At 37.7% G+C, this 26541-nt stretch overlaps 1 protein-coding gene across 2 annotated transcripts in view; it reads right to left on the reverse strand.

Annotated features, from left to right (window-relative positions):
* Positions 1-26541, reverse strand: part of GCP4 (GAMMA-TUBULIN COMPLEX PROTEIN 4) — a 220743-nt gene that overhangs the window by 135610 nt on the left and 58592 nt on the right. For both annotated transcript variants that reach the window (XR_016356680.1, XM_089803100.1), the window contains exon 3: positions 4247-4383. Coding sequence is in view for 1 of the 2 variants with exons in the window: in XM_089803100.1 (XP_089659226.1) it covers positions 4247-4383 (137 nt within the window). In the remaining variant the exon portion in view is untranslated. The remainder of the gene's footprint in view (positions 1-4246; positions 4384-26541) is intronic.

Consider the following 26541-nt stretch of genomic DNA (forward strand, 5'->3'; position numbering starts at 1 on the left):
GCAAAGGCATGGCTAAGAATATTTAAAAGATGTTGGTCACCCACTAAAATGGGCTCCCAGAGGTTTTGTGGCTCAATCATCTTGCTTAAGCTCATAGAAGAGAAAATTGTGTTTGGCAAGGTGCAACAAGAAATTACAAAAGCTTTGAATTTTCTAGCTTCCAGTGGCAATCATGTAGGCATTCCAACTAAATGGGGGCAACATGGAATAATGGAGGGGAACTTGAATGCAGTAGAAAGATGGGGTAATTTAGTGGGTGGATATTGTTGGTGGGATTACATGCCAATTCGAATTGAAAGCTAAATAACAATTAAGTACTATATTAGCAACTAGTTGGTATTAATTAAGCCATTTTTGCATGCACAAAAGAGGGTATTGAAATGTCTCGAACATGGAAATAGTTTCTAAAGTAGTTTTCTTCCTATACTAGCTAATATAAGACTAGTATATCACCATTTTTACTTGGCTTGCAAAGGCCTTGATGGATTAAAAATTGGTCTCTACTTTTTGATAGGCCAAACTGTTTAAAACAACAGATATAAACAATGGTAATGAAGGTATTATAGGCCATAGATGGTTATGGTAAATTGATATTGTTGTTTTAAACAAGAAATGAAAGCTCCTTATATAGATTTACAAAGACAACGTTTCTCTTATGAAACAATTGTGAACTAAAGACAAAAAATAGTAACTACCTAATAAACAAAAGACTAACTAAGATGACCACTAAAGAAACATTACAATATCCTAATAACAGGCAAATAGCTTATTATATTAATGGAAATGTTTTCCGATGAGCACCCCAATACTCTCTTATAAACATTTGTAAAGATAAACTTATAAATGAATGTTTGAAACACATAAATTCTTACTGATAGTTGATGGCACACTAATGTTGGGTAATGTTCCCTTCCTAATCTGCATCAATTAATTACGGTTAGTTTATCACCAAGTTCTCATAGACTAACATGATGGATAGAGGATACATGAATTGGTTGGTTACCTGTGGTTTCAAATAGCTTGTTAGAACAAAATGGGAGGTATGAATTACTACTTTGTAATATTTTAAGTTGCCAACTTAGAACAATTCTTCAGCTTAAGTAATACTCTCTAAAAAAAAGCACACTCTATGAGTTTGGAGAGAGAATGAGGAGCTATGAGTTGGGCACCTTTTGAGGAGAAAGCAAAAAGTGACTTTATAATAAAAAAAGAAGTCACTTAACTTGGGTGCCACTCCAATAAGTAGAAAATTATTTTAAAATAGAATTAAATAAGATTTAAGTGAGAAATCCTAAAGAGGGGTTGGGAAAAGGAGAAAAGCCTACTTAGAGTGTAGAAATGGAAGGAGGCTTATAAAGGCAACTTGAAGTCTTTTTAGGGTTTGGAGCAGCTTGTGCAGACAAAAACCTTCACAGGTCATCACACATGCAATTGTGAAAGATCTACCAAGAGTGTACGAGGAAATTTTACTTCAAGGGTTTCACTTCAGCAATAACAAGATCATTTTTTGCAAATTTTTTGCTGGTTATTTCTGAACGATCAGCTTGTTTGTCAAGCTGCACCCTTCTTGGCTCCATTTGGAGTCAGAGAAGCCTCACATATTGCTGTTCAATGTTGGTTCACAACAGTTTCTTTATTCCCAATAGTCTGGAGCAGGAGTTTCATCATTTTCAGAGGTTAAAGACTCAATAACAGAAAAAAATCAGATTCTGATCAGACTGTACAGATCCCTTAATGCACATTGCAAATTGATTCTAGGCCAAGTCACCTAGACATTGGTGTCCCCAGTTGCAATTCTAGAACACCCAAATCAGACTGTCTTGTTGAGAGGAATTTCAAGTTGGAAAGGGCAGATTTGAAAGAGCTACAAATAGTATTTCGAGTGAGCTGTGTGGCTGTCTATTTGGTGTTTTCAGAGCTTCCTAAGTCGCTGCTAGCTTGTTTTCAGACCTACATAACAGCTGATAGGGAAGTTCTCCCATACAGCTTTAGAGGCAACTGCTTCAAATTAATTTGTAAGACCTGTTTCTGAACTAGGTCATTTTCTTTTGCAGCATATTTTGTAAGTTTGAAACTATAGAGGAATCTAAAATTTAAGTTCACAGATTACATAATATTTGATCTTATTTCAGAACTGTTATCTATTGCATAAATATTGTTTTTCTTTATTATCAACTTAAAAACATTGCAAACACAGAAACTGAACCCTTCTGCAACTTCTATCTAGTTCTGAAAGATAAAATCAACCAAACAAAATAATATAGGAAACAAGCAAGATATTTTCAGTTCTACAGTTGTCTAGTGTTCCAGAATAGGGTGGGACACTACATGCTGCTAAAAATGTTTTTTATTCTAGATTTCTTATGTCTGCAATTATTGTGTTTGTGCTTTCATGAATTGAATTGAAAGAGGATATAGCATCAAGATTTACATTTATCTCATATGTCTATCCAGGTTGTCACTTTCTATACTATGTAGCTTTTCAATTATAGAGATGGGAAATCATGTGGTCTGTATGTAAATTGACTATTCCTTTTGAAATCTTATGTTCATCCATTTATCATTTTCTACTTGTAACAAGTGTGGTGTCGTGAGATGCAATTTTTAACAACTTGACGTTCAGTCATAAAATCCATAAAATCTCACATGTGAGACAATAGTCGTTACCAATCTTGTGCTCATGGCCAAGGCAAAAAGATGGGACAGAAGTGGACAGTGTTGATAATCGTATAGTTTTTCTATCGCTTAGTATCTAAGGTTAGTTAAACCTCTTAGGTTTCTTTCCCATATTATTTGAAGGATAGTTTGAAGACTCTGAGAGTACTCAACAAAATTCCCCAAACTCACGAATCTCTGAGCTGGCTTTTCCGAGTCAACTGGACTCTCAAACCAAGTCTAGCTGAGTTTTGGAGACTGCTAAGTCGACACCTGATCCAAGACTTCTGATTCCTAAGCTTAAATACTTCTAGCATCTACATAACAGACAATAACTGAAATTTCAGGTTTTGAGGGTCATGTGACATGTAATATTTAAATTATGATAAATTGATACTCTGAAATTAGTCTTTTGTGTGCTTTAAATGCAGTCATTTTTTCTGTGTAATTATAAGATTTTTTTGGGCCAAGTCCCCAGTCCAAGTCAAATTTTGGGTTGCTAAGTCAAGTCTGAGTTCGAATTTTCAAGCTAAGATTTAAAGAGAGTTTTTACCTCCCACACTTTCCTGTTTTGAGTTATCAGTAATTTATATGTCATGAAACTACTAACATTATTGAACTCCTTGCTTTGTATAAGGGGGTTTCCCCAAGTACGAAACACAAAACTAAAATTTAATAATGGAGGGGAAAACCAAAATTACACTCTAGCACCTCACCACTGCTAAGAAAGGAACCCTACCCAAATTAAAATGAGAAAACTCATTTCTCATATCAACAAAATTCTAGTCTTTTGCGGTAATCATATGCCCAACAGAAAAAGACACTTCAACCAAGTAGCAGATGATCTTTCTAATAGAGTGATAAGCATATCATCTAGCATAGGTCAACAGTCAACTATAAATTTCATTTTCTATTGGGTCATTGACAAAATCAATAAACAATAGCCCAAAATCTGATGACCTTGGAACACCCTTGACATGGATGCATCACACGTAGTTTCTAATTTTCAGAATGAGCAATATCAAAAATATTGAGTATTAAATTTCATTTCTACAATGATTTTAAACCTGCAGGAATTTAACAACTGTAACACTTTTACCCAACCTATCTTTTGTTACCTCACCTATTTAAACTTAATATCCATGGCCTTCACACCTAACCAAATTCGCCCCCTTTGACCCTTTTTCCTACAACCACCACCCTCTCCCCCTCCAAATTTTATCATTTTCCAATCATATATCATATAACAACAATTCTGATCTGAACCATAGCATTTGATCTCCCTAAAGATGACTTTTACTTTGATTAAAACATGAAAATGAAATGGACCTGTTTTAGCAAGATAATGTGTGTCTTATTTTACAAAGGGAAACTTCAAAACAAGTTTGGATTCCCCATCATGAGCAGTTCAATGGCACACAACTCAGAAATGGTTGTTTCAACTACCCGACAGTTATTCTCTAATAAAAGCTAAAGCAAATACGTACCATATGTATAAGTACAGCTTATGGACAAAGAATCTATGCATATTACATATACCTTGTAAAGAATGTGAACAGTGTCACTTAGATTCTATGAGATTGAAGAATACCTCTGCATGCATGCTTGTAACTCAGGCACACCACAGTGACATTTCTTGTGGAGTAAATTCAAAAGGCATCCTCCTCGAACATCTTCTCGCTCAACTTCCAAGATAAAGGAATGAAGTGGTGGCAGCAATACTTCAAACTGAAAAGGCAAAAAAGTGATAAAGCATATCCACTATTTAAAGATAGCTAAATTCAGCACATGAAATGTATAGCTAAATAACATCCAATACATGCCTCTTCTACAACCCTATCCGACTCAAACCTAAAAGCATTATCAGGGATGCACTAATTTATGATATTATGCATGCTAATGAACATATTTATACTCAGCAATAAGAAAAACCTAAAAGGACACCACAAATCTATATTAAGTTCACATACAACTCCATTAATGTCCAAACATAAATGAATAAACAACCAAGAACAAAGTTATCAAATCACACAGAATAAGCAGGAAGAATCCCAAGGACTGTCAAAACCACTATGTCATGTTTTCATGGTTTTAAAAGAAAGGCACTACAATGTCATGAAGTGAAGAAACAACATGACACATGTTCAATGCCAAGGTTGGATAAATTTTATCCTAAGATATCTTGATGACATCTTTGATACAAAAAGAATCCTCCTCTAGCATGGTTTCCGATATTATGCATTATGGAGCTCCCAGAAGCATTTACAGTTCTATCTTGGCCCCTTTACAATAAAATTAAATGAAAGAAATGAAGCAAATTATGTGATCTTATACAACTCTAAGTCTTACTTTTGTTCATATGAAGGCCAGATGCAGTAATCAACAATGTTCATTCTTAATTAAACATCAGTACGAACTATTGGATGTCAAAATATATTTTCCTAATGGTTACGGGATCTTAAATCTGAATTTAGTTAATAAGATAAATGTGTATTCTAAATTGAAGTATACAAGAGACATTCAGAGCCTGATAGAGAACTATCAAATACCTCAACAATAAATAATGCACAACTGCTTCCAATTCATTGGCAGCCCAAATTATGTAGCATAATGAGTTCTTGGGTGTATTTTGCATGGACCAAATAAATAATAAAATTCTGAGAGAAAGAGAGCGGGATAGTCTGTTAATTAATTTATCCTTGCTTGAACTAATTGAAAATGCATGCAGGTTTTACTTTATGGGGCTGTAAGAACTGTAAAAACATTATCAATATATGAAAAACGTAGTTGAAGAGGTAGTTAGCAGGTACAGATAGTTATGGCATAGTCACCTAGATATGTGGAATGCAGGAACTGATGTTTTCCAAATCAGGGTATGAATATAGTAGTTTCCCACAATCCATTATAATCGCATGTTTTTGGATGCCTCAGATTTGGGTCTGCAACTTCAATTTCGGACTTCAAAATGGTTTAAAATGGTGCTAGGAACAATACCAAATGGTCTACAACAAGGTTAGGATTGGATTGCTAACAAAGACAAACCCTTCTATTGAAGGTTAGGATTAGATTTTTTGCTAATATTATACTGCAGGATTTGAAGACCTTCTTGCTTGTGGAGAGCTTCTTGCTTCTTGCTTCTTGTTTCTTGTCTCATTCTTACATCCACTCTTTTGCTACCGTTATGCTGCAGGATTGAAGACTTATGCTTGTGGAGAACTTCTATTTCTTCTCTACATTCTCTCATCCATGGCATTTTAGCATGTAGCATTTTAGCATAGTTGCATGTTGATGTAGTTCTTTTACAATAGCTTAGCTCACATAGTCTAATTAGAATGGATGTAACACCTTCATTTGCTTAGCTTAGTTGCATTGTGCATTTCATCTTAGTTTACTCTCATTCTTACATTGCATACACAAGAGTTCTTTGACGCTAGCATTCTTGCTCTTGCTCAAAGAATCTCCCATCTCATGGTTTACTAGCAAGGGTTGTGTTTCTAAAGCTCGGCTGAGAGCTTCTTTTGTGCTCATTTGTTTGCCTCTCGCACTCCATGACCAAGGAGCTCTAAGCCGGCATCTCAAGCTTTCCAATCTATGGAAAACCTTGGATAGAAGGGTTTAGAGGAGTGCACTTTTCTTAGTGTACATTTTTGGCACAAGCATTTTGTTTTCCTCTAACATGTTCTCCGCTGTCAGAAATTCAACCAGTGTTTTGAAAAGTTGAGTTCTCTTCCCTTATCCACAATGACCTCTGTCGCGACTTTCTTCCTTGTGACATTCTTCCCCGACACAATCCTCACTCCTCCGCACCTATTCATCCATGGCTTCTGTGATCTATGATCGTGTGGGCGTCTGTGTGTTCACTGCTTCTGCTTCATCGTTTTCTTACTTCCTTCCCTCGTTCGCTTGCTTATTTTCATGGGCCTTCTCTTCGGCTACGAGTTTCCTTTCGCGTGGTTTTTCGTTGCCTTTTCTCATTCTGGTGCCAAGCGTTAACGGGGGTGACGATCTCGAGATTACTGTATACTAGTTTCTTGTCATTGTTGCAATCAATGACCCAGGGTTTGTAGACTGTTTCCTCCTTCCTTCTCTCTACATTCTGCGTCTGCATGCGGTTTCAAGCTTTTGTCACCAGGTGTTATTGTGAATTCCTCCTTCGAACTGAGGTTACTAGTGCTTCTTGCTGTAACTGTGACTATTATTCATGTCTGCATGCGGTTTCAAGCTTTTGTCACTGGGTGTTACTATGGATTCCTCCTTCGAACTGAGGTTACTGGTGCTTCTTGCTGTAATTGTGACTGTTATGCTGTTACTGAGGGTGGTGGTTCCTTTTCCTGCTACAACCGTGGTGTTCGTACATCCTGCTCTTTGCTGGCTCTACGACTTTCCTTACCTCCTGCTGGTGTGATCTCCTATGGGTTATATTGCCTCCGACTTGTTGGGCTGTAGGTTTTGATTGCCTCTAACTTTATTGTGCATTTGGATCTATGAACTAGGCTACTACTGCAGGTGGATTGTTGTTGTCAATCTGGCTAGCCATAGGGTTTTTATACGGCTCCAAATAATGCCTATAGGTGATAATCAAACCATCACATACCACCACTTATGTGATCGAGTTTTCAAACTGGAAAATGATAACATTCTGCTGAAAGAACAAGTGTCTGAATTGACAATAGAAATTGCGAGCCTCAATCAATCCACGAAATCAAACACCATGAAGATTAAATGTTTTTCAGACACCATCTCTAAAATAGCTGGGTTAAAATCCAACATAGAGGCTGTCATTGAACAGTTGGACGGGACTAACAAAATCAAAGAATAGCAGACCGAGATGGCAACCATACACTCTTCTCTGATTGCGGAAAAGGAACAAAAGGTGAAATTATGGGCTTCACTTTGCACCAATACTAATATTACTACCTCGAGACTGAATATAGACAAGATTGTTCAGGTTAAGATTGATGACGAGAGGGTGCGGCGAGCACGTGGGCTCAACTTGCGTGTTCGTGGTCTTACACCCACTTCTGACCCTACTGCTGTTGGACATTCCTTTCTTTCTGATCAACTTGGTATCACAGACATTACCTTGGATAGATGTTGGTTTGGTACAAGGGACATCCTTTTTATCAGATTCTTCTTTTTTTTTAGATAGTCTTCGTGCTGTTAGAGCAAAGAGAAAGTTATTTTTTCTCCCCTCTAAGTTTTATCTAGACGAAGATCTTACTAAGGCACAAGTTACAGAACTCAAACAGGCTCGGGGAATTGTGGCAAATGCTAGGCGTGCTGGGAAATGAGCTGATATTAGGAATTTTAGAGCGGTGGTTCGTGATTCTCCTCCTAATGGTTGGGTAGAGAGGACAACCTCCAAACTGGCATGATGGTCCCAACAACAGTCTGACAAGAGGAGACCCCTTTCTCTTTTTGTCAACTGTTGGAATGGTAATGGCTCTTTATGCTCATTACCTAGTCTTTTTTAGGATGCGATGGGGTCCTCAGATATTTTGGTCGTTACTGAGACTCACGAGAGCCCTATGCACCCTCTTCTGGGTTATCTTGGTTATCAGTGGCTATCAGTTTGCAGGGATGAGGTCCAGACTTCTGGTGGGGTCCGTGGGTCTAGGGGTGTTGCCTGTTTGGTTCGAGCTGATATCTTCAGTGTTATTTCAGTTGTTCACTCTAATGCCTATGTCAGATTTATGTGGGTCTGGATTGGTCGGCGGAAATATCAACAGAGAGATTTTTATTGTTGTTTGTTATTTTCCACCGGCCTCCTCTCCTTATGTCATTCATGACCAGAGGAATGGAGATCCCTATTGTGACCTGCAAGAGAGTATTTCACAGTTCGAGGCTTTGGGTGATATTATTATTCTTGGAAACTTCAACGCTCGAACCAAGGATCTTCAGATTACTTTACATGATCATGGCTCTGATTCGAACTACACTTCTGAGTTAGATCTGACTACTATGGGCTTGCAGCGCACCTCAGAGGATGTTCTTGGACCGCTCTTAGTTTATGGCCGTCACCTCCTCCAACTCTGTGAGTCTTATGGGCTGTTGATTCTAAACGGTTTATCCTTCTTTCCTGGATCGGACCTCTTTACCTGCTGGCCGCACTGTGGTGGTGCGAGTGTTGTTGACTAAGTCATTTCTTCTCATTCCTTCATTTCTTCCATTTGCAGTTTCACCATTTCACATCTCCCCTTAGCTGATCATGCTCTTCTTAGCATTTCTGTTTGCATTTCACCCCACCCGTCCCCGCCTTCTCTCCGCCTGGCTGGTACCATCTCCCTCCCTACCCACTTTCATTTCCCTAAGAGTGATGGTGAGCTTTTTAGGTATCACCTTAGGAGATTTTTGACACCCGCTAGCTTTAACGAGTCACTTGTTGCCTCTAACATGTTTGATTCGCTTGCCTCTGCCATTTGGAATTTTGCTCTCCTTTCTATTCTCCATCGTTCCCCTTCCTCTCTCAAAGCTAAGCGTCAGAATACTTGTCCTATGAATAAATGATTTGATGCTGATTACAAAGCTTTCCATCGCTTTGATCAGAGGAATGGAGATCCCTATTGTGACCTGCAGGAGAGTATTTCACAGTTCGAGGCTTTGGGTGGTATTATTATTCTTGGAGACTTCAACGCTCGAACCAAGGATCTTCAGATTACTTTACATGATCGTGGCTCTAATTCGAACTACACTTCTGAGTTAGATCTGACTACTATGGGCCTGCAGCGCACCTCAGAGGATGTTCTTGGACCGCTCTTAGTTTATGGCCGTCACCTCCTCCAGCTATGTGAGTCTTATGGGCTGTTGATTCTGAACGGTTTATCCTTCCTGGATTGGACCTCTTTACCTATTGGCCGCACTATGGTGGTGCGAGTGTTGTTGACTATGTCATTTCTTCTCATTCCTTCATTTCTTCCATTTGCAGTTTCACCATTTCACATCTCCCCTTAGCTAATCATGCTCTTCTTAGCATTTCTGTTTGCATTTCACCCTATCCGTCCCCGCCTTTGATCTGCCCGGTTGGTACCATCTCCCTCCCTACCCACTTTCATTACCCTGAGAGTGATGGTGAGCTTTTTAGGTATCACCTTAGGAGATTTTTGACACCCACTAGCTTTAACGAGTCGCTTGTTGCCTCTAACATGTTTGATTCGCTTGCCTCTGCCATTTGGAATTTTGCTCTCCTTTCTATTCTCCACCGTTCCCCTTCCTCTCTCAAAGCTAAGCGTTGAAATACTTGTCCTATGAATAAATGATTTGATGCTGATTGCAAAGCTTTCCATCGCTTTGATCATGTCGCCTTTGAGGCTTAGTCTCCTGCCTTCACCCATCTGCGCCTTTCATACCTCTGTTTTCTTTGTCATAAGAAACGTTCCTTTGCCTCCATTCAGTGCAAAACCCTTTGCTCCACGCTTATTCAGAATCCCCAGATCTTTTGGCGTACCCTTTTCCCTCATTGCTCCTCTTCGTCCTCCACTCTCGACTACCGCTCTCTGACCTCCCATATCGCTATGCTTTACGACATTCCTGGGCAGCCACCTCTCCACTCCACTCCACCTCCTTACTGTCACTTGTTCACCTACTCTAGTATTATGGAGGCCATCAGATCTTTGAGATGCAGCAGATGAAGAGGGTTTCCAGGTAGAACTTTTCAAACTTGGTGCTTCAATTCTTGGATCTTACCTTCCTACACTTTTTAATAGAGTGGTTTGCATTAGGTTTTCTAATTCCTAGTCTAGACATGTGGTTTACCCTATTCACAAGTCTGGGCCTAGTTCTGATCCGGGTAACTACAGAACTATTATGATAGGACATACTTTTGCCAAACTTTATGCTACTGCTCTGAACACCATGTTATCTAGTGAGCTTAATAGAAGAGGTTGTAGGGCTAAAGGACAGGCTAGTTTTCGGGCAAACAATCAAACTATGGATCATGTGTTTACACTGCAAGCTATCATTGAGGAGGCTAGACACCGCTCCCAGAAGGTCTATTGTTGTTTTGTGGACTTCTGTAAGGCCTTTGATTTTGTTCCTAATTTGGCTTTATTTCAACGGCTTCATGAGATTGGGATCTCAGATATGTTACAGACTGCTATTATGAGGCTTTATGAGAGGGTAACCAGTAGGCTCAGGACTCTGGAGGGCTTTTCTGATCAGATTCAGAGCACTATTGGGGTGAAGCAGGGTTGTCCTCTTTCTCCTACACTGTTTGGTTTGTATATTGACGAGTTGGAGGATTTCCTTCTGAAATCCTCCCAACCGAGAGATGGATGTTATTTGTATCAAGTCTTGATCTCCATTCTCCCCTTTGCAGATGGTGTGGTTCTCTTTGCTTCTTCTCCTAACAGCTTAGAGAGACTCCTTGATGGTCTGGCTTCTTTTTGTGTTCAACGGCAGCTTGTGGTCAATTTGTCTAAGACACGGGTTATGGTCTTTAATTGTTTAAAGACCTCACATCTTCATTTCTTCTTTCAGGGAGAGGAGGTTGATATATCTCTCTCTTATATGTATCTCGGTGTGAAGTTCTCGGGACCGCGTTTTATTTGAGACCTACTATTCAGTCCAAAGTCAGTAACGGTATGGGTTCCCTTGCTTTGCTAGAGAAACAATGCTTCAAACATCATTTTCAGGATATTTCGTCCAAGTTGTCCCTTTTTGACTCCTTGGTTCATCCGACTCTTCTCTATTGTTTGGTCGTTTGGGGGCCTTCTCTTATTACTTCTGATTGGGCTTCTATTGAGCAGGTTCAGACGTTGTTCTTTTGATGTATCATTAGATGTCACAAATGCACCCCTCACAGCATTGTCTTGGCTGAGTCTAGTGCTCATCCTCTCAAACTTGTCACCATTTTTGACTTGATTTGGTTTCTTCATCGGTTTCGTGGTTTTATGGAGACATGTGTTGAGCGGCATAGATACTCTCATCTGGCATACTGTTCTTCGGTGGAGATTATGAGATCCGACACTTCTGCTAGATCTCGATGCTAGTACGCTTAGGCCACCTCTTTGTTGGGTTCGATCAGGATTGACATTGATCGTCTTCCTCCTTATCAATTTTCGCTGGATGCTCCTGCTCATCTTCTCCCCTCACATCAAGAGTTGAATGAGCATGTCCGACGGGATATTTATGGATAGTACATTACCACTACCTGGAGTAATCCCCCGAGGGGTCTACAACCTAGGATGGCCTTCTATGCTAAGCATTTTCTTGAGATTCAGGATGGTGTTGTTGTTCGCCCTGCTTATCTCTATTGACATTGGAATCATGCCCTACGATTTTCTCTAGGCTCATTCAGAGTTGGCTCTCATCGCCTCAGGGTTCAAACTGACCACCGTATGGATCAGGCTGATAGGTTATGTCAATTATGTACTTTGGCGGAGGTTGAGACCAAGATCCACTTCATATTTCATTGTCCTCTTTACTATGAGATCAGAGGGAGATTTTATTGCCTTTTCAGAGACTATTCTTCTCTTTCGATGTTCTTCAACAATATTGATCAGCGATGTCTTGCACTTTTTCTTCAGGAGGCCACCCATCTTCGAGAGATTACCCTACAGTCTTTTATTCCTCAGGGGTGTACTTCAAACAGCTCATTACCGCCTTTTTCTCTCCCTTGTCTACTCCATGGGGTTTGAAAAGGCCTTCCACTACTTCTCATTCCAGATCAGTAAAACATTGTACCAATCTCTCCAGGCAGCGACAGTCCTATAGCGATTCTTCACAGCATTCTAAGGCTATGGATAGTTCACGGGTGTACCTCTCTATTATTGATTTCTTTGTGGCAAGGAAGGACCCTTAGTCCTTAGCTTGTCTTCTTCATTGTTTGTCTCTTGCTTTTGTTTCTTCTCAGTCACCGTTTGGTGCTTCTGCTTTGGCTGGCTCTTCTAATTGTATACTCAGTCCCACAAACAGTTTTGGTTTTTCGTGGACATTAATATTATTATCTTATCTTATCTAAGAAAAAATTGATTTTCATACCTACTCCTCAGACTTTCATTCGCAGCGTCCTTAGTCAATGCCCCTGTGACTGAAAACAACTGGAAAAGGTGGGTATTTAGTCAATATCATTATGCAAACAAGTATGGCAGGTTAGACCCTTAGATTATTTTTACTAGATTTTCAAGAGAAATCACCCTTGTACATGTAATTCTTAGATTTGGGCTTGCATACCTCTGATCTGGCCCTCTAATGGCATCATGTTTGATATCCAAGGATGGGGGATGAGTTTAGAACAAGAGCATGGCAATTTGGGCACTTAGTGAGTTTCTAAGATTTCTCAAAAAAAAAATGCCTGCTCTACCTAAATTGCAGACTTGGACTGTAAATTCCTTGTTTTTGCTCCTTCAAAGCCCTTAATGACGCAGAAAAATGGTCTCCAAACAATCTATAATAATGCATGGATGAAATTCCTTGCAAATAATTTTCCACAAATTTTCAAAAAAATAATGGCTCCATAAGAGGGTTTTTAGAATTTTTGGTCTGAAAATACCTTGCTTGCATCTCTCTAATGGCTTCCTTAAACCTAGAAAATATCACCTTTCAGCCTTCCCTCAATCACTTGCATCACTTGAACTCATCATCTTCACTTCTCTAAGATTGGGTTGTTTTCAACTTTGTTGGGTGGATATTTTGCAACCGACAACTTTGGGTTAAAATTCAATCGCAAAATAGGATGACTAGCCACAGCGTGTCAGACAGAGTCTCTCCTACCTTAAAGGGAAGGCTCCCCTTTCTCACCATTCCTTGAATCAACTCAAGGTAAGCAAGAAATCGAGGCATCTCGTAAACAAGGTGTTACTAATACCCTTTCTTCTTAACTTTCAAGAAAAGATCCACTTACTCGTAGAACAAATAATGGGCAAGGTAAATCTCTAACTACACCTCTATCAAGAGCTAGAAACAGTGATACCGATAAATCTTCACTAACTCCAAGGCTAACTAAAAACATACCGGTTTGGCTCTAAGTCCGGTTGTACTTCTATATGAAAAAACTTTACAATTAGGGCACAAAGACTCCTCAAAGCAAGAATATTACTATTTTGCAAATTAAGAAGAAAATATAAGCTACAGACAAAGCTTCTAGCTATACACTTTCACAATTGCTCCTAGTCAAAGCTCTGACTTCAATTGTTTCTTAACTCTTTTCTATTCAATTCACTAGAACAATTACCAATAACACAAGATAATATGAATCAAATGCAACTTGGATGAATCATAAACAAAGCTTACAATTCACTCAAATTACAATCTCACTTAATCAAAGTTAAGTCTCAAATGCTCCTTTGTATTCACTTTCTCTCAAAATAGTGCTTACACAAACAAAGTTATGCTAGCACAATTTCTCCAAAGTTTTCTTGCATAAAGATAATGATAATTTTACAATGAGGGGGCACTGCTTTATATAGGCAAAAAAGTTGAGAAAAAGGGGGAAGAAAAAGTGGGAGCAACTCAACCAACTTTGACCAAGTCTAACTACGAAAACATGCAACTCGCATTACATCTTTTGCATACATGCAATTCGCATTACATGCAATTACACTTTTTCATGTAATGCATTCTAAACAACTATGAAATAGAAACTTTACAACAATCTTAAAGATTGCTTCTTAATGCCTTGAATTTCACAATGACGTCACGCACTATGGGAAGATCAGCAATCCCCCTAGTCTTTGATATGGCTTCAATTCTCACTGCATTTTCATATGCTGATTGCACAACTTTAGAATTTGTTGTTGTATTCCCTAACAAGTGTTTTGTCAAGGATTTGTACAAAACGAACTTGTTCATTGTGTGTGAACCAAAATCTTCGAAATCTACATCAACATTGATCTTGATTGTATATTCTAAATTCACTCTCTTTGCTGCCAAAAGATTACCAAGATTATCAATAACACAGCATCCCAATTGCTCCAAATCACAAGTAAGGCTTGTTTTAACTACTTGACAATCTTCAAGAGCCACTTGCTGTACACTCAAAAGTGTCTCACTCTAAACCCTTCTATCCAAACGATTCCATGAGTTTGGAATGCTTGGATGCCGGCTTAGAGCTCCCTATCCACAGAGTGCAAGAGAGTGTATTTCAAATTCAAGGGCTCTCAGTTGAGCCTTCAAAATACTCTTCTTGCTAGTAAACCATGCAATGGGAGGTTCCAAAGACAAGATGCAAGAATGCAAATGTCCCAAAGAGTTCCTAAAGAATGCAATGCAACTAAAGATTAAACTAGAATGAATATCAAAAGTGCAGCTATTCTAAGCATGGATGAGACTGTTACAATCCAAATATTAAGCTATGTGAGATAGATTATTGCAAAATAGAAGCTAAACTAACATGCAACATGAATCTAAGCTAAAATGCTATGGTATGAGAGAATGTAGACAAGAAATAGAAGTTCTCCACAAAGCTCCAAAGAAAACTATTAGAAAACTTGCAGCATAACAATATTCAAAATGATGGATGGATGATTTGAGGGGGAAAGCTCTCTCCCTTTTAAAGTCGTACGGACGGTAGAGATGAAGATGAAGATGGTGGATGATCAACGGTGGAATTTGAAAAGAGGAGTGATCCATGTGCACACACAAGTCAACCAATAGAATATAAGTTGATTTGTCATATAAGACAAAAGTCACAAAGCCTTTTCTTTTAATTGCAAAATAGAAAAAGGACTTTATGTGTACACTTTAAGTGGGTTAGAAAAATGGGGTGTTTTATTTAATTAAAAGGGGACATGTTCTTTTAATCAATTAATGAACTTAGGATAGCATAGTCAAACTATAGGTTATAATCAAATAAATTGATTATTAGCAATTTGGTCTAAGTAAATGATTAAATTAATTTAGCCAAAATGTTGAAAAGGGGGCTAATAGTTTAGATGACCATTTTTAGGTGATTACATTTGCCCCTCTTTGACTAATGCGTGATCGATCTGGGAACACATTATGTCAAAGAAAATCGAAGCCAAGTAGACGGTGATAGATATAGACATCTAATTCCAAAGAATGAAATGCAGAAATAAATAGCAAGTCCTAAATGCACAGCCTGATAGCGGTAGTACTGAACATTAGGAAGATGATGTTAGGATCCAAAAAGAATTTTAACACCTAGCAAAGCAAATAGATCGAGAGCAAGTGATAAGGTCAAACAAATGCTCCTAAGAAATAGATAACTGTAACAATCAACAATAGAGTATTTCTACCCCCTCGGGATCGAAATTGAAATGAGGTAAGGGGATGCAGAAACTAGCTAGACATGAGAAAATTAGAATAGAGCAATGTCCAAGATGACAGATAGATGATTAGAACCCAAGAATGACTATAAGAAATTGATAAAATGCCCCAGTTTGACTAGAGTTGACCTTGAAGGATATAAAAATTAGTTCAAAACAAGTAGAAAGGTGATTTTAGACATGAAACAGTGAATTGAAATAGATATGAAATATGGAAATGATGAAGACATGAAGAAATGAAGATGCCCCAGTGATGATTTGAAGATTCAACCTCAAAAGGTCAGCTAACTGCTTAGAAGAAAGTAGAATTTTAAAAGACAATTTTGACCATCAAGATGAACTCGAATTTCGATTTGAATCTTGAAAATGAATCTAGGATGTCGAAATTATTTAAGAGGTCAAAACTTTATATAATGTGATGATAAGATAGAAAAGAGATGAAGTGAAAGATTAAGAAGGTAAAGGACATGAACAAGAAGAAAGTAAAGAAATATATGAAAGGAGTTAGCCGATATGTCTATGAAAAGATGAAGAGAGAGCTCTCCCCATATGCAAGAATGAAAGACTAAGCTAGAAAATGAACCTAAAATGCAAGCTAATATGCAAAGTGGTTTACCAGCAAGAAGTGTATAACATTTAGACTCTTAATTTCATCATTGAGCATTTATTAGGGACATCATGAGATCATACAACCATCACTAGTATAACTATGAGGATATGAATATGATCGATATCAGATAGGTATGTGGAAAACCAATCTAAGCATCAGAGACATGTAAGTCAAGATAACCATGCGATTAGATTCCCTAAGTTTAATTTAGCAAGATTACAGCTATATCAAGGCATAAGCGCCAAGATAAACCCCGAGTGTGGTCTTGCAAAATAGTCAAGGATGATACGTTTGTAAGTCAAAATGTTGAATAGGACAAGCATAAATGCTTACAACACTACAGACAAACAAAGTATACCCACAAGCAGAAATCAAGAAAATATGTCCCATGCCCACAGTCTTCTAGTCAATGACATCCTCGAAAGACTATTAGGGAGGGAACACATGGCAAAGAAATCATCATAGACGTCACACAAAGTAGATAAAGGTCAGCATAACTCAGTCGTTTAAGTGTTAAAGTGCATGTGTGTAAGTCACTTGGCCATTTCTTCAAGACTTGATTCTGATAGTGAGAAATATCGTGACATCGGAAACTGTAGGTAAACTATTTGAAAAGTGTTGAGAAACACTTGATGTCAAAGTGGGTGGGGTAGTGTTGAGAAACATTATTTTGTGAGTTGTTCAAGAAACCCTAATGCACAGGAATACCTCAATAGGCTAAGCAGTTGTGCCCCCAAGACGAGGACAAGAAACAATTCCAAGTTAGGAAATGTGTAGCAAAATAGGTGATTGAGACTGATAGACATAGGTGCAAGGGTCTCAAGTAGCAACTGTTTCCAGATTTTCACCACTTGACAGATTTTTTCAAGACTTTTTTCAATTTTTTGTATTTTTGTATTTTTGATTTTTTTGGTGATACATCAAAGTGCCTATTGCTAAGTTTTCACTAAGAAGATCTTTTTTCAGGACATTTTCTGATTTTTAGGATTTTTTTCAGGATCATATATGATTTTTTTTGGAATTTTTTACAAGGTTTTAGATATCACTAGTTCTCAAGCAAGATCACATCATTTTCTCCCAATGTCTAGCAAGGTATGGGATATGATGGAGCAACGAGCCAGTGGATAAGCAAAGATGGATGAAAAAAGAGTATGAAGCAAGTGAAAGTGATCCTCAAGGACTGACTCCTCAAGAGTACCCAAGTTAGGGAAAGAGGTGAAATAATCATATGAAGCATATTTTGGATAAGCAATGGAAGTAATGAGAAAGATAGCATGTAGGATAAGCAATGAAGCCAACAAGTGAGATAGCATGAAGTGTGTAGTCCAAAAGAGTAGCCATGTCAAGAGACCTATGAGAACCATGTTTCATTTATTATGATCAAGACCAAGGGGTCAACTAGATAGTATAGCAATGGGATAAAGCAATAAGAATAAAGCTCAAAATAGAGGCTATGAGTGAATGGGAGAGCACAATAGAAAATCTGGTGGATAAAATAGCCAATATGCAAAGATAGCTCAACATTGTCAAGATCAAAGAGAGAAGAGGGGATAGATGGATAATGGAAGAATTACGCATGATGCCTGTTTGCCAGGTTTTCATCATGGTACTTATCTAAGGTGCCACAAGAAGTAGTTTTCACCATAGGATAAATTTATTTCTCTTTACTTTTGCTACCAAGTTTTCACCAAGGCACATTTTCATTTTTTTTTCTTTTTTTTTTTGCTTTTTCTATTTTTCTTTTTTTTTTCTTTTTCTTTTTTTTTCTTTTTTTCTTTTTTTTTGGAATTTTTAGAAAGAGCTCAAGCTTTTTGAATGTTGATAGTGCTCCTATAGGAAAGATAAGTCATGATAAGCCAAGACCATAGAAAGGTATGCTCAAAGATGCTGATAGGGTGATGAAAGAGAAATGGTAGTAGGAAGAATATATTGAGGATAAGAGTTCATGTATAGAAAGTAAGTGTAAGCTTTAGAGGATTTCATGAGGGTAGTTGAAATATTGGACAAGATCAACATTGACACACACCTTGAAGGGTATTGGAACAATGGAGGAATCATGGATGAAATAGCTTGAGGTTTAGATCTATGACGTGGTAGAAGAGATTTGGAAAAAAGTGGAGTGGAAGGCTTTGGAATATTTTTAAGAAGATTTTTGGAAGAAGATGGAATGGAAGCCTTTGGAAGCTTGAATGTCAACTTTGAAGCATTTTCAGTATTCAAGTCTTTTAAAAGAGACTTGGGAATCCATATAGCTTTAGATTTTCCTTTGGATACTTCAAAACACATTTCTTCAATAATGGGTTTAGGAACCCATATTTTCTTTGATTTAGCTTTTTTAATAGTGGACCTTTGCAGTCTCTTTTGTGCTTTCTCCTTCTTAGCATTCACATGTCGATTAGATGGGACATAGTGATCTTCATTTTTCAATGGATTCTTATGTTTATTCTCACTTCCAAAGGACTTGGGATTTGTGGATGAATAAGGCTGATATGACTGGTTTAAATGGATAGATGGGTGAAAAGTCATCAAGGATGAGTGTCTTTGTTGATCTTGAGGTATGATGGGAGAGCTAGGAGTGGAAAGTGTAGGAGATGAAGGAACATAAAGCCCCAATATGGATGGAAGGTTTGAATGCTTTAGCTTAGATGGATAAGGACCAAGGATAGATTTAGAAGATGCAAAGGGATAGTAGCAAGGGATATCAACATCTTTAGAGTGAGCGACATGGTCAAAGCCATCAATAGACTCATGAGTACCTTTGATAGGAACAACATTTTTAATAGAAGCACTTGAAGCTTGAGCACAATTGTGAAGTGAATGTGGAGAAGTAGAACATGAGGGGATGCTTTGATCTTGAGAAGTAGCTTTGGATAGCATATGAAGAGAACTTTTCTCATAATTTTCAGTAAGCTCAAGGGAGATAATGGAAGTGGTATCTTCACCATACTTAGGAGGTGGACAAGATATAGGATATGGAGGGGAAAAATCTTGAAAGAGATGAAAGGGTGCTTGATCTTGATCTTTCTTGAAATTTATAGCTTTTTCTTTTTGAGAGTCCTCTTGACATGGAGCCACTTCTAAGGACAAGGGAGAATGAAGAGTGAATGGAGTAGTGCTTGGATTAGGTATAGTAGTGCATGAAGGTTGAGGATGTTTAGGATTAGTAGCATGGAAAAGGTTTGCAGCCAAGTGAAGGTTAGCTTGAGTTTCTTTTAGAGATAGCCCTTGAGGATACACATAGTCAATGTGGAAAGCATTAGATTCTTTATTTGATGGAGGCATGTTGGAAAGATTTGAAGTGTTGGGAGATGCACGAGTGTTGGAAGAAGTGGAAGATGTAATAGAACTGCTACTAGACATAGGTTCATTAATGTAATCTTGCTCATGAAAAGTATCCTCATCGCATAAATTATTAGAGGTATCAATAATTCCATTATCAATAAGATCTTGGATTTTATGTTTTAGCTCAATGCAATCTGAAGTAGCATGGTCATTAGATCGATGATAGGCACAATAGATATCCAAGAATGGATTTCCATAGGAGCTAGACTTAGGCAACATGATGAGCTTGGTTTCAAGAAGTGTTTGCAAAATGTCATCATAAGAATGTTCCAAGGGAGTAAAAGTCCTCTCAAAAATATGTCTAGGATCTTCTTGTTGTTTCTCAAGTGAATAGCATGCGTTCATGTCTTCATCATTATCTTCGTCAAAGATAGGTCCATCATGAAATTTTGGCATAGGCTCAAGTGCTTGTTCTCTACAAAGGTCTTTAGATCTAGAAGATGAAGAAATTTGATGTCTTGAAGTAGAGTATGTAGACCTAGAAGAAGAGGATGACCTCAAAGAAGGTGACTCACATGCATTTAAAGACCTTAAGGAAGATTCATGTAATGATGCAATCTTCTCCTCTAACCTTTTCTCAAGTTTATACTTCATTTTTGTCATGCGCTTAGAGAGATGAAGGTAAGAAAGATCATTTGTCTCTTCTAGTTCTTTGTATTGTGCATATAGATCTTGAAACTCTTTAGTGACATGGAGGATATCATGATCATCTAGATTCGGTTGAAGTTTGGTAGCACAAGGTTTAGATCTCATAGTTTTAGATGCAAAGCCAAGCATAAAATAGTCTACAAGATAACTTGATGTTGAAACTATAAGAGATAGAGTGTTCACTTGCCAAGATAGTAGAGAGAGATTAAAGCACCTTGTCAAACAATATGTCCAAGAAACTTACGACATGAATGACTCAAGTCAATAGCTAGGCAAGATGCCCAAATAGCCAAATAGATAGAGCAAGCGGGGTGACAAGTGAACAACTCTCCAACCCAAGAGTGTAGTCAAGAAATCAAGGAAACCATTTCAACAAAAGGATAACTAGCAAGCAAACATAGACCATGAAGACAAAAAGACCAAGAGCACTAAGACCAAAAATTCACTTTAAGCATGTTCAAGAACTAGAGACATAGCAAATCAAAGTCAAATGATGAGACTCCCCTTAGGAAGCAACACAAGAAAAATGTTAAGACTTGATGCTTTGACTTGGTTGACAAAGTTTGACAATAGTTGATAGCATAGCAAGTTTGATGTTCAAAAATAATTTCTTTCCAAGCAAGATAGTGACACATGAAGTAGTCTTCAAACAATCAAGCAAGGGACAAAGCAACCTTGCATGATACAAGCATATGTGAGGTCTTAAAAGAAAGTCGTATAACTATCATCATGTGTATGTTCCAAAGATTTCCACAGGTCTAGCAAAGATTTCCACAGGTCTAGCACATTCAAGAACACATCAAGCAATATCTACCTAAATGTCATGGTTCATTACTCAACAACTTGGCCCACACTTGATGCTCCTTTTCCTCACACCAAGTGGTTGCCCACAAGAGATATTGGATTTTTCATGGAAGTGCCATAAACACAACCAAGGGAACACATATGGTGAGTGTAAAATCTTGGAGTGATCCGGGTAGTCCACTAGGATCGATCCTTGCACCAAGAAGTTGAGCGGCTAAAAAAGGTAGTTACTAACTTAGGGTGTTTAGATAGGGCTTTCGTTCATAGTGTTCCTCTTGCTCTTAATTACGGGACACCTCACCTTGCGATGAGTAACCGATCTCGCGATCACAAGAGTACCTTAAGCATTCTTGCCTAGTGATCTCCCTATGGTCGAAATCCCATAAGCGATCACACTAGGCGAAGATAAACACTACGTCTACCAAGGTTTTGTGTCCTTGATAGCCTTGAGTTTATAGTGGGTTGGAAGAGTCAGGTAATTTACTTGTCCCCACTTGGGTTGTTCCTCTCAGGTTGTCCGAGAGCAGGCCCTCTAAAGGATTCTAAACTACATAAAGAGTGGATCAACTTTTGGAAATCAAGATTTTTGATTCACCACAAGGGTGAAGAGCATACTCTCCTATTCCAATTATTTTCTCCAGAACACGCCAAGAAGATTTAGTTGCCTCTTAAGATTTTTGATTCACCACAAGGGTGAAGAGCATACTCTCCTATTCCAATTATTTCCTACAGAACACGCCAAGAAGATTTAGTTGCCTCTTACTCTTGAAACCAAATGGTAAGCCAAGATTTCTGATTCACCACAAGGGTGAAGAGCATACTCTCCTATCACCAAAAGATCCCAATTGTAAGTTTTAATGTGCCTAAAAATAAACAAATAGTATGTGCCGCACATGTAAAAGTAAAGAACAAGCAAAAATGGGTTTTTATGCATTGGGCAGCTCTGCAAACAATCGTTAGTAGCCCTTGTGCATTTGAAGCTTTGACATGCGTTCTTTTTATGCAATGTTTCAATTTTTTTTTCACAAGGATGGCAACCTACAATCACAACTTGTTAGCACCACAAGTTAGTGTAAAATAACATAAAATAATGCAATAAAAAGTGGTTAGTTGCCTCAAATATCCAAGTTATCTTCCAATCAAGTGTATGCAAAGAAAGGGCAAACTAATCACAAATGCTCTCATTTTTACTCTTTGCTTTTTATCTAGTCAACAAGATTAGACTTTTTTGCTATTATTTCGGATCCAAAAACAGAAATGAAAAGAAGAGACACCTACTAGAAATCAAAGAGCTTTCCAAAAATGCAAGAAATTCAAAAAAATTTCTTCATTTGCTCCCTAGAGATCGATTTTGTCAAAACAGGCCAAATTTATCAAATCGAGTTTTTGATCCCTAATACGACCTCAAAAAACAAAACACAAAAAGAGTACCCCTCTTAGAATTCAAAAATCTTTCTAAAAATGTAAGTTTTTCCAAAAAATGCGCTGATTTGCTATTAGAAACGACTTTTTATGAAAAACAAAGAAAAAATCATAACTCCCAAAAATCACATCAAAATGCTCTGAAAATCGGACTGAGATATTTTGAACACATACCCAACCTGCAAAAAAAATTTCAAAACCAAACTCCAAACGGTTTAAAAGATATGATCAAATCTTTAAACCAACTATATTTTTGGCCTTCAAACCAATTTACTTATGGGTTGGCCTTAAAACCCAAGTGATAATTCTACAAAAGCACTTGATTAGATCCAATATGCTGCTGTAAAAAACCAGAGATGAAAAATAAAAGCAAATGGAGCTAAAAACTTGATTCAAGCCTCACGGTGGGCGCCAAAAATGTACACTTGATTTGTGTCACACTCTAAACCATTCTATCCAAACGATTCCATGAGTTGGAATGCTTGGATGCCGGCTTAAAGCTCCCTATCCACGGAGTGCAAGAAGTTAGTATTCAAGCATGAAGGCTCTCAGCCAAGCCTTAGAAATGTACTTCTTGCTAGTAAACCATGCAACGGGAGGTTCTTTGAGACAAGAGCAAGAGTGCCAATATCTTCAAGGAATCCCTCAAGAATGCAATGCAAGTATGGAAACTAAGCTAAGATGATAATGCAAAATGCAGCTATGCTAAGCATGAATGAGAGCATTACAAAACCAAATATTAAGCTATGTGAGATTTTTGTCACACTTGAAAGCTAAACTAACATGCAACTATGCTAAGAATGCCATATGATCCTATGCTAATATGATGGAATGAGAGAATGAGACAAGAAATGAGAAGTTCTCCATAAAGATCCAAAGAAACTTGTTAGAAAACCTGTAGCATAACAATATTCAAAAGATGGATGGATGATTTGAGGGGGAAAGCTCTCTCCCTTTTAAAGTCGTACGGACGGTAAAGATCAAGATGAAGATGGTGGATGATCAACGGTGGAATGTGAAAAGAGTGATCCATGTGCACACACAAGTTAACCAATAGAATATAAGTTGACTTGTCATATAAGACAAAAGTCACAAAGCCTTTTCTTTTAATTGCAAAATAGAAAAAGGACTTTATGCGTGCACTTTAAGTGGGTTAGAAGAATAGGGTGTTTTATTTAATTAAAAGGGGACATGTTCTTTTAATCAAATAATGAACTTAGGATAGCATAGTCAAACTATAGGTTATAATCAAATAAATTGATTATTAGCAATTTGGTCTAGGTAAATAATTAAATTAATTTAGCCAAAATGTTGAAAAGGGGGCTAATTGTCTAGATGACCATTTTTAGGTGATTACACTTGCAATATTGTTATCAATTTTCTTAATGTCTCGTCCCTGTAACCAATGAGTCCTTGAAATCTGAAGAACATTTCACATGACAAAAGAATGTCACATAAGACCATAGCATTCAAATCAAATATTATCATTTCATCCCAATCCTCAAGGATTTCCTTCAGGTTATCTGCTTCTTGAGTCAAAGACGAAATTAAGCTCAGTTCCATTTTGTTCATCTCTTTGACATGCCTTAAAACTGCAAGTGTTTCTGTGATAGCTCGAACTCCTTCAACAATGATTTCCTATATCCAAGACTTAGCAACTTCAATCAACCTTCTCTCTTTAGATGGTTCTGATGTAACAATAATATTTTGGAAGATTGCTTTTGGATGACCTCATTCAAACGAGCTATTTCCTATTTCAACTAATTCTTCTTTTCTCAAAGCTCATGATTGCTTTTTGATACATCTGTCAATGCATCTAGAGCATCTTGTAAACAACTCAAACAAGATTGTTTTCCAACTTCAACCTTAGTAAACTTGTAGTCAGAACAAGTAAGCTCTTCAACAGGTTTATCTACTAAGGGCTCAGCAACCTCAACATATTTGGTTTTGTCGGAATCAACCAAAATTCTACAATCTTATCTTTCAAAGATTTAGATTTAGTTTTCTTCACAGGAAGATTGTCAGGAGGAACAACCACCTTCCTTCTCTTTGTTGTTATTCTACTCAACCATGTAGGTAGGCTAAAACTTTCATCTGTAGAAGCAGGCACAATAGAGACCATTGGCATTGATCCAGATTGTATATATGTAGTGACTAAACAAGATTCTATTTGTACTGCTGTAGGCATAGGAATATGTTGTGAAGATTCTGTCATGAAAAGTTCAAATCCTGTCAAAGATGTATCAAGTTGAGAAACTTGACCACTAGTAAGAGTCGGAAAACCTTCAAACACATTTGCTAAGTGTTCATATTGATCATGTGCAAGAACACGACAAACAACAAATAAAATCGGAAGAGCCATGGTGTTAACTTCCGAGACTGGAATGGAGTGAGTGAAAACAGTACAGAATGAATCTACATCATCATCAACCTCATGCAAAAAGGGCTCTTCATGTGTAGAAGACGTGCAGACTCGTGTAGGCTTTGGAGGAGATGTGATCCTAATTTCTCCTCCATCTGAATCTTCTTTCTCGAATTCTGTTTCCAATTCGTCTTTTAATTCTGTCGCTAATTCTTGAATTGGTTTAGGAACTTGAGATCATTTAGTTCCTTTTCCGACCTTTAATTTGAATTTGAGAGTACTCTTGATATTCGAAGATGAGGCACCATCTTTCCCTATAATTTCCAATTGTGATTTCCTATCAAGAGGACCAAAACATTCACAATCCAAACCCATCTTAGGATTTACGCTTTTAAGGCCTTTACTTTTCAACCACTTGTTAGTGTTTGCTAAGATGGAGTGAAACCTGTCCATAATAGATGTACCTTCCTTTTGTTGCCATTGAATAGGGAAAGGGCACATTTTATCAATTATCGAAACTAGCTTGATGAAATTCTGGATCAAGAATGTTGCATCTTCAACTTGGAAATCTGGAAGAATTTCCAACATATTAAGATTGATTATTTGTTGCAAGGTTAACCTGCAATAATCTATCTTCATAATGTCAAGTTATATTCTCATGTCAATCCAAATATCTTCAATGCGATGAACATGAGTGTAGGCCCTCTTTATCTGAGAACTCATTTCTCAATAATCAAAATCAAATCTAGCCTTCAATCTCTTCAATGTAATTAATTGCAACTCTACTTCCATATTTTTCGCTTTAGGCACAGAGACAATTGAATAATTGCCAATAGATAAAGGCCTAGCTGAGGTAATGCCAAATCCAAGCCTATGCGAAACATGCTGATCACTCTGCACGTCCATGAGTTGTCTAGCTAACTCCATTAGAATGATTCAATCTGTAGCATACCTCGGTAAGGTATACGGCTCTCCCTTGAAATATCCAACTCTCAAATATGTGAAAGTGGGAAATTGAAGAAAAATAAAGCCGTACTAGTTTACCTTTTCCCATGCTGCACCAGATACTCTTTTGATACACAACTGTTTATCGAACAAACACCTGTAATGTCCAAAGAAGGCATCTTGGACTCTTCTATAATAAAATTTACTGTTAACCAAAGTGATTTGGTCATAGTATTCCCAAACAGGTACTTGAAAACAATCACCTTTGGTGGAAAGACCCAAAAAATATACCCTGGAAGCCGCAATGTAAACTAGATAAGAATTCATGTAAAAAGGTATTGATGTTCCTACATTGCATATCTGCTGACAGAGCGCAGTACTGATAAGCTCTCCCCAAAAGATGTGTTCTTTGTTCTCTATAATTTGAAACATAAATTTGTACATCCATGGCTCAAAATTGGAAGAATCCTTAAGACCACACATCCTGCTGAGAAGGATGATGAGATCCTTGTATTCCTGTTTAAAATTTG

This window comes from Cupressus sempervirens, chromosome 10 (assembly GCF_028749045.1).
Source record: "Cupressus sempervirens isolate cs-2001-9-10 chromosome 10, ASM2874904v1, whole genome shotgun sequence".
In the NCBI taxonomy this organism is placed as follows: Eukaryota; Viridiplantae; Streptophyta; class Pinopsida; order Cupressales; family Cupressaceae; genus Cupressus; species Cupressus sempervirens.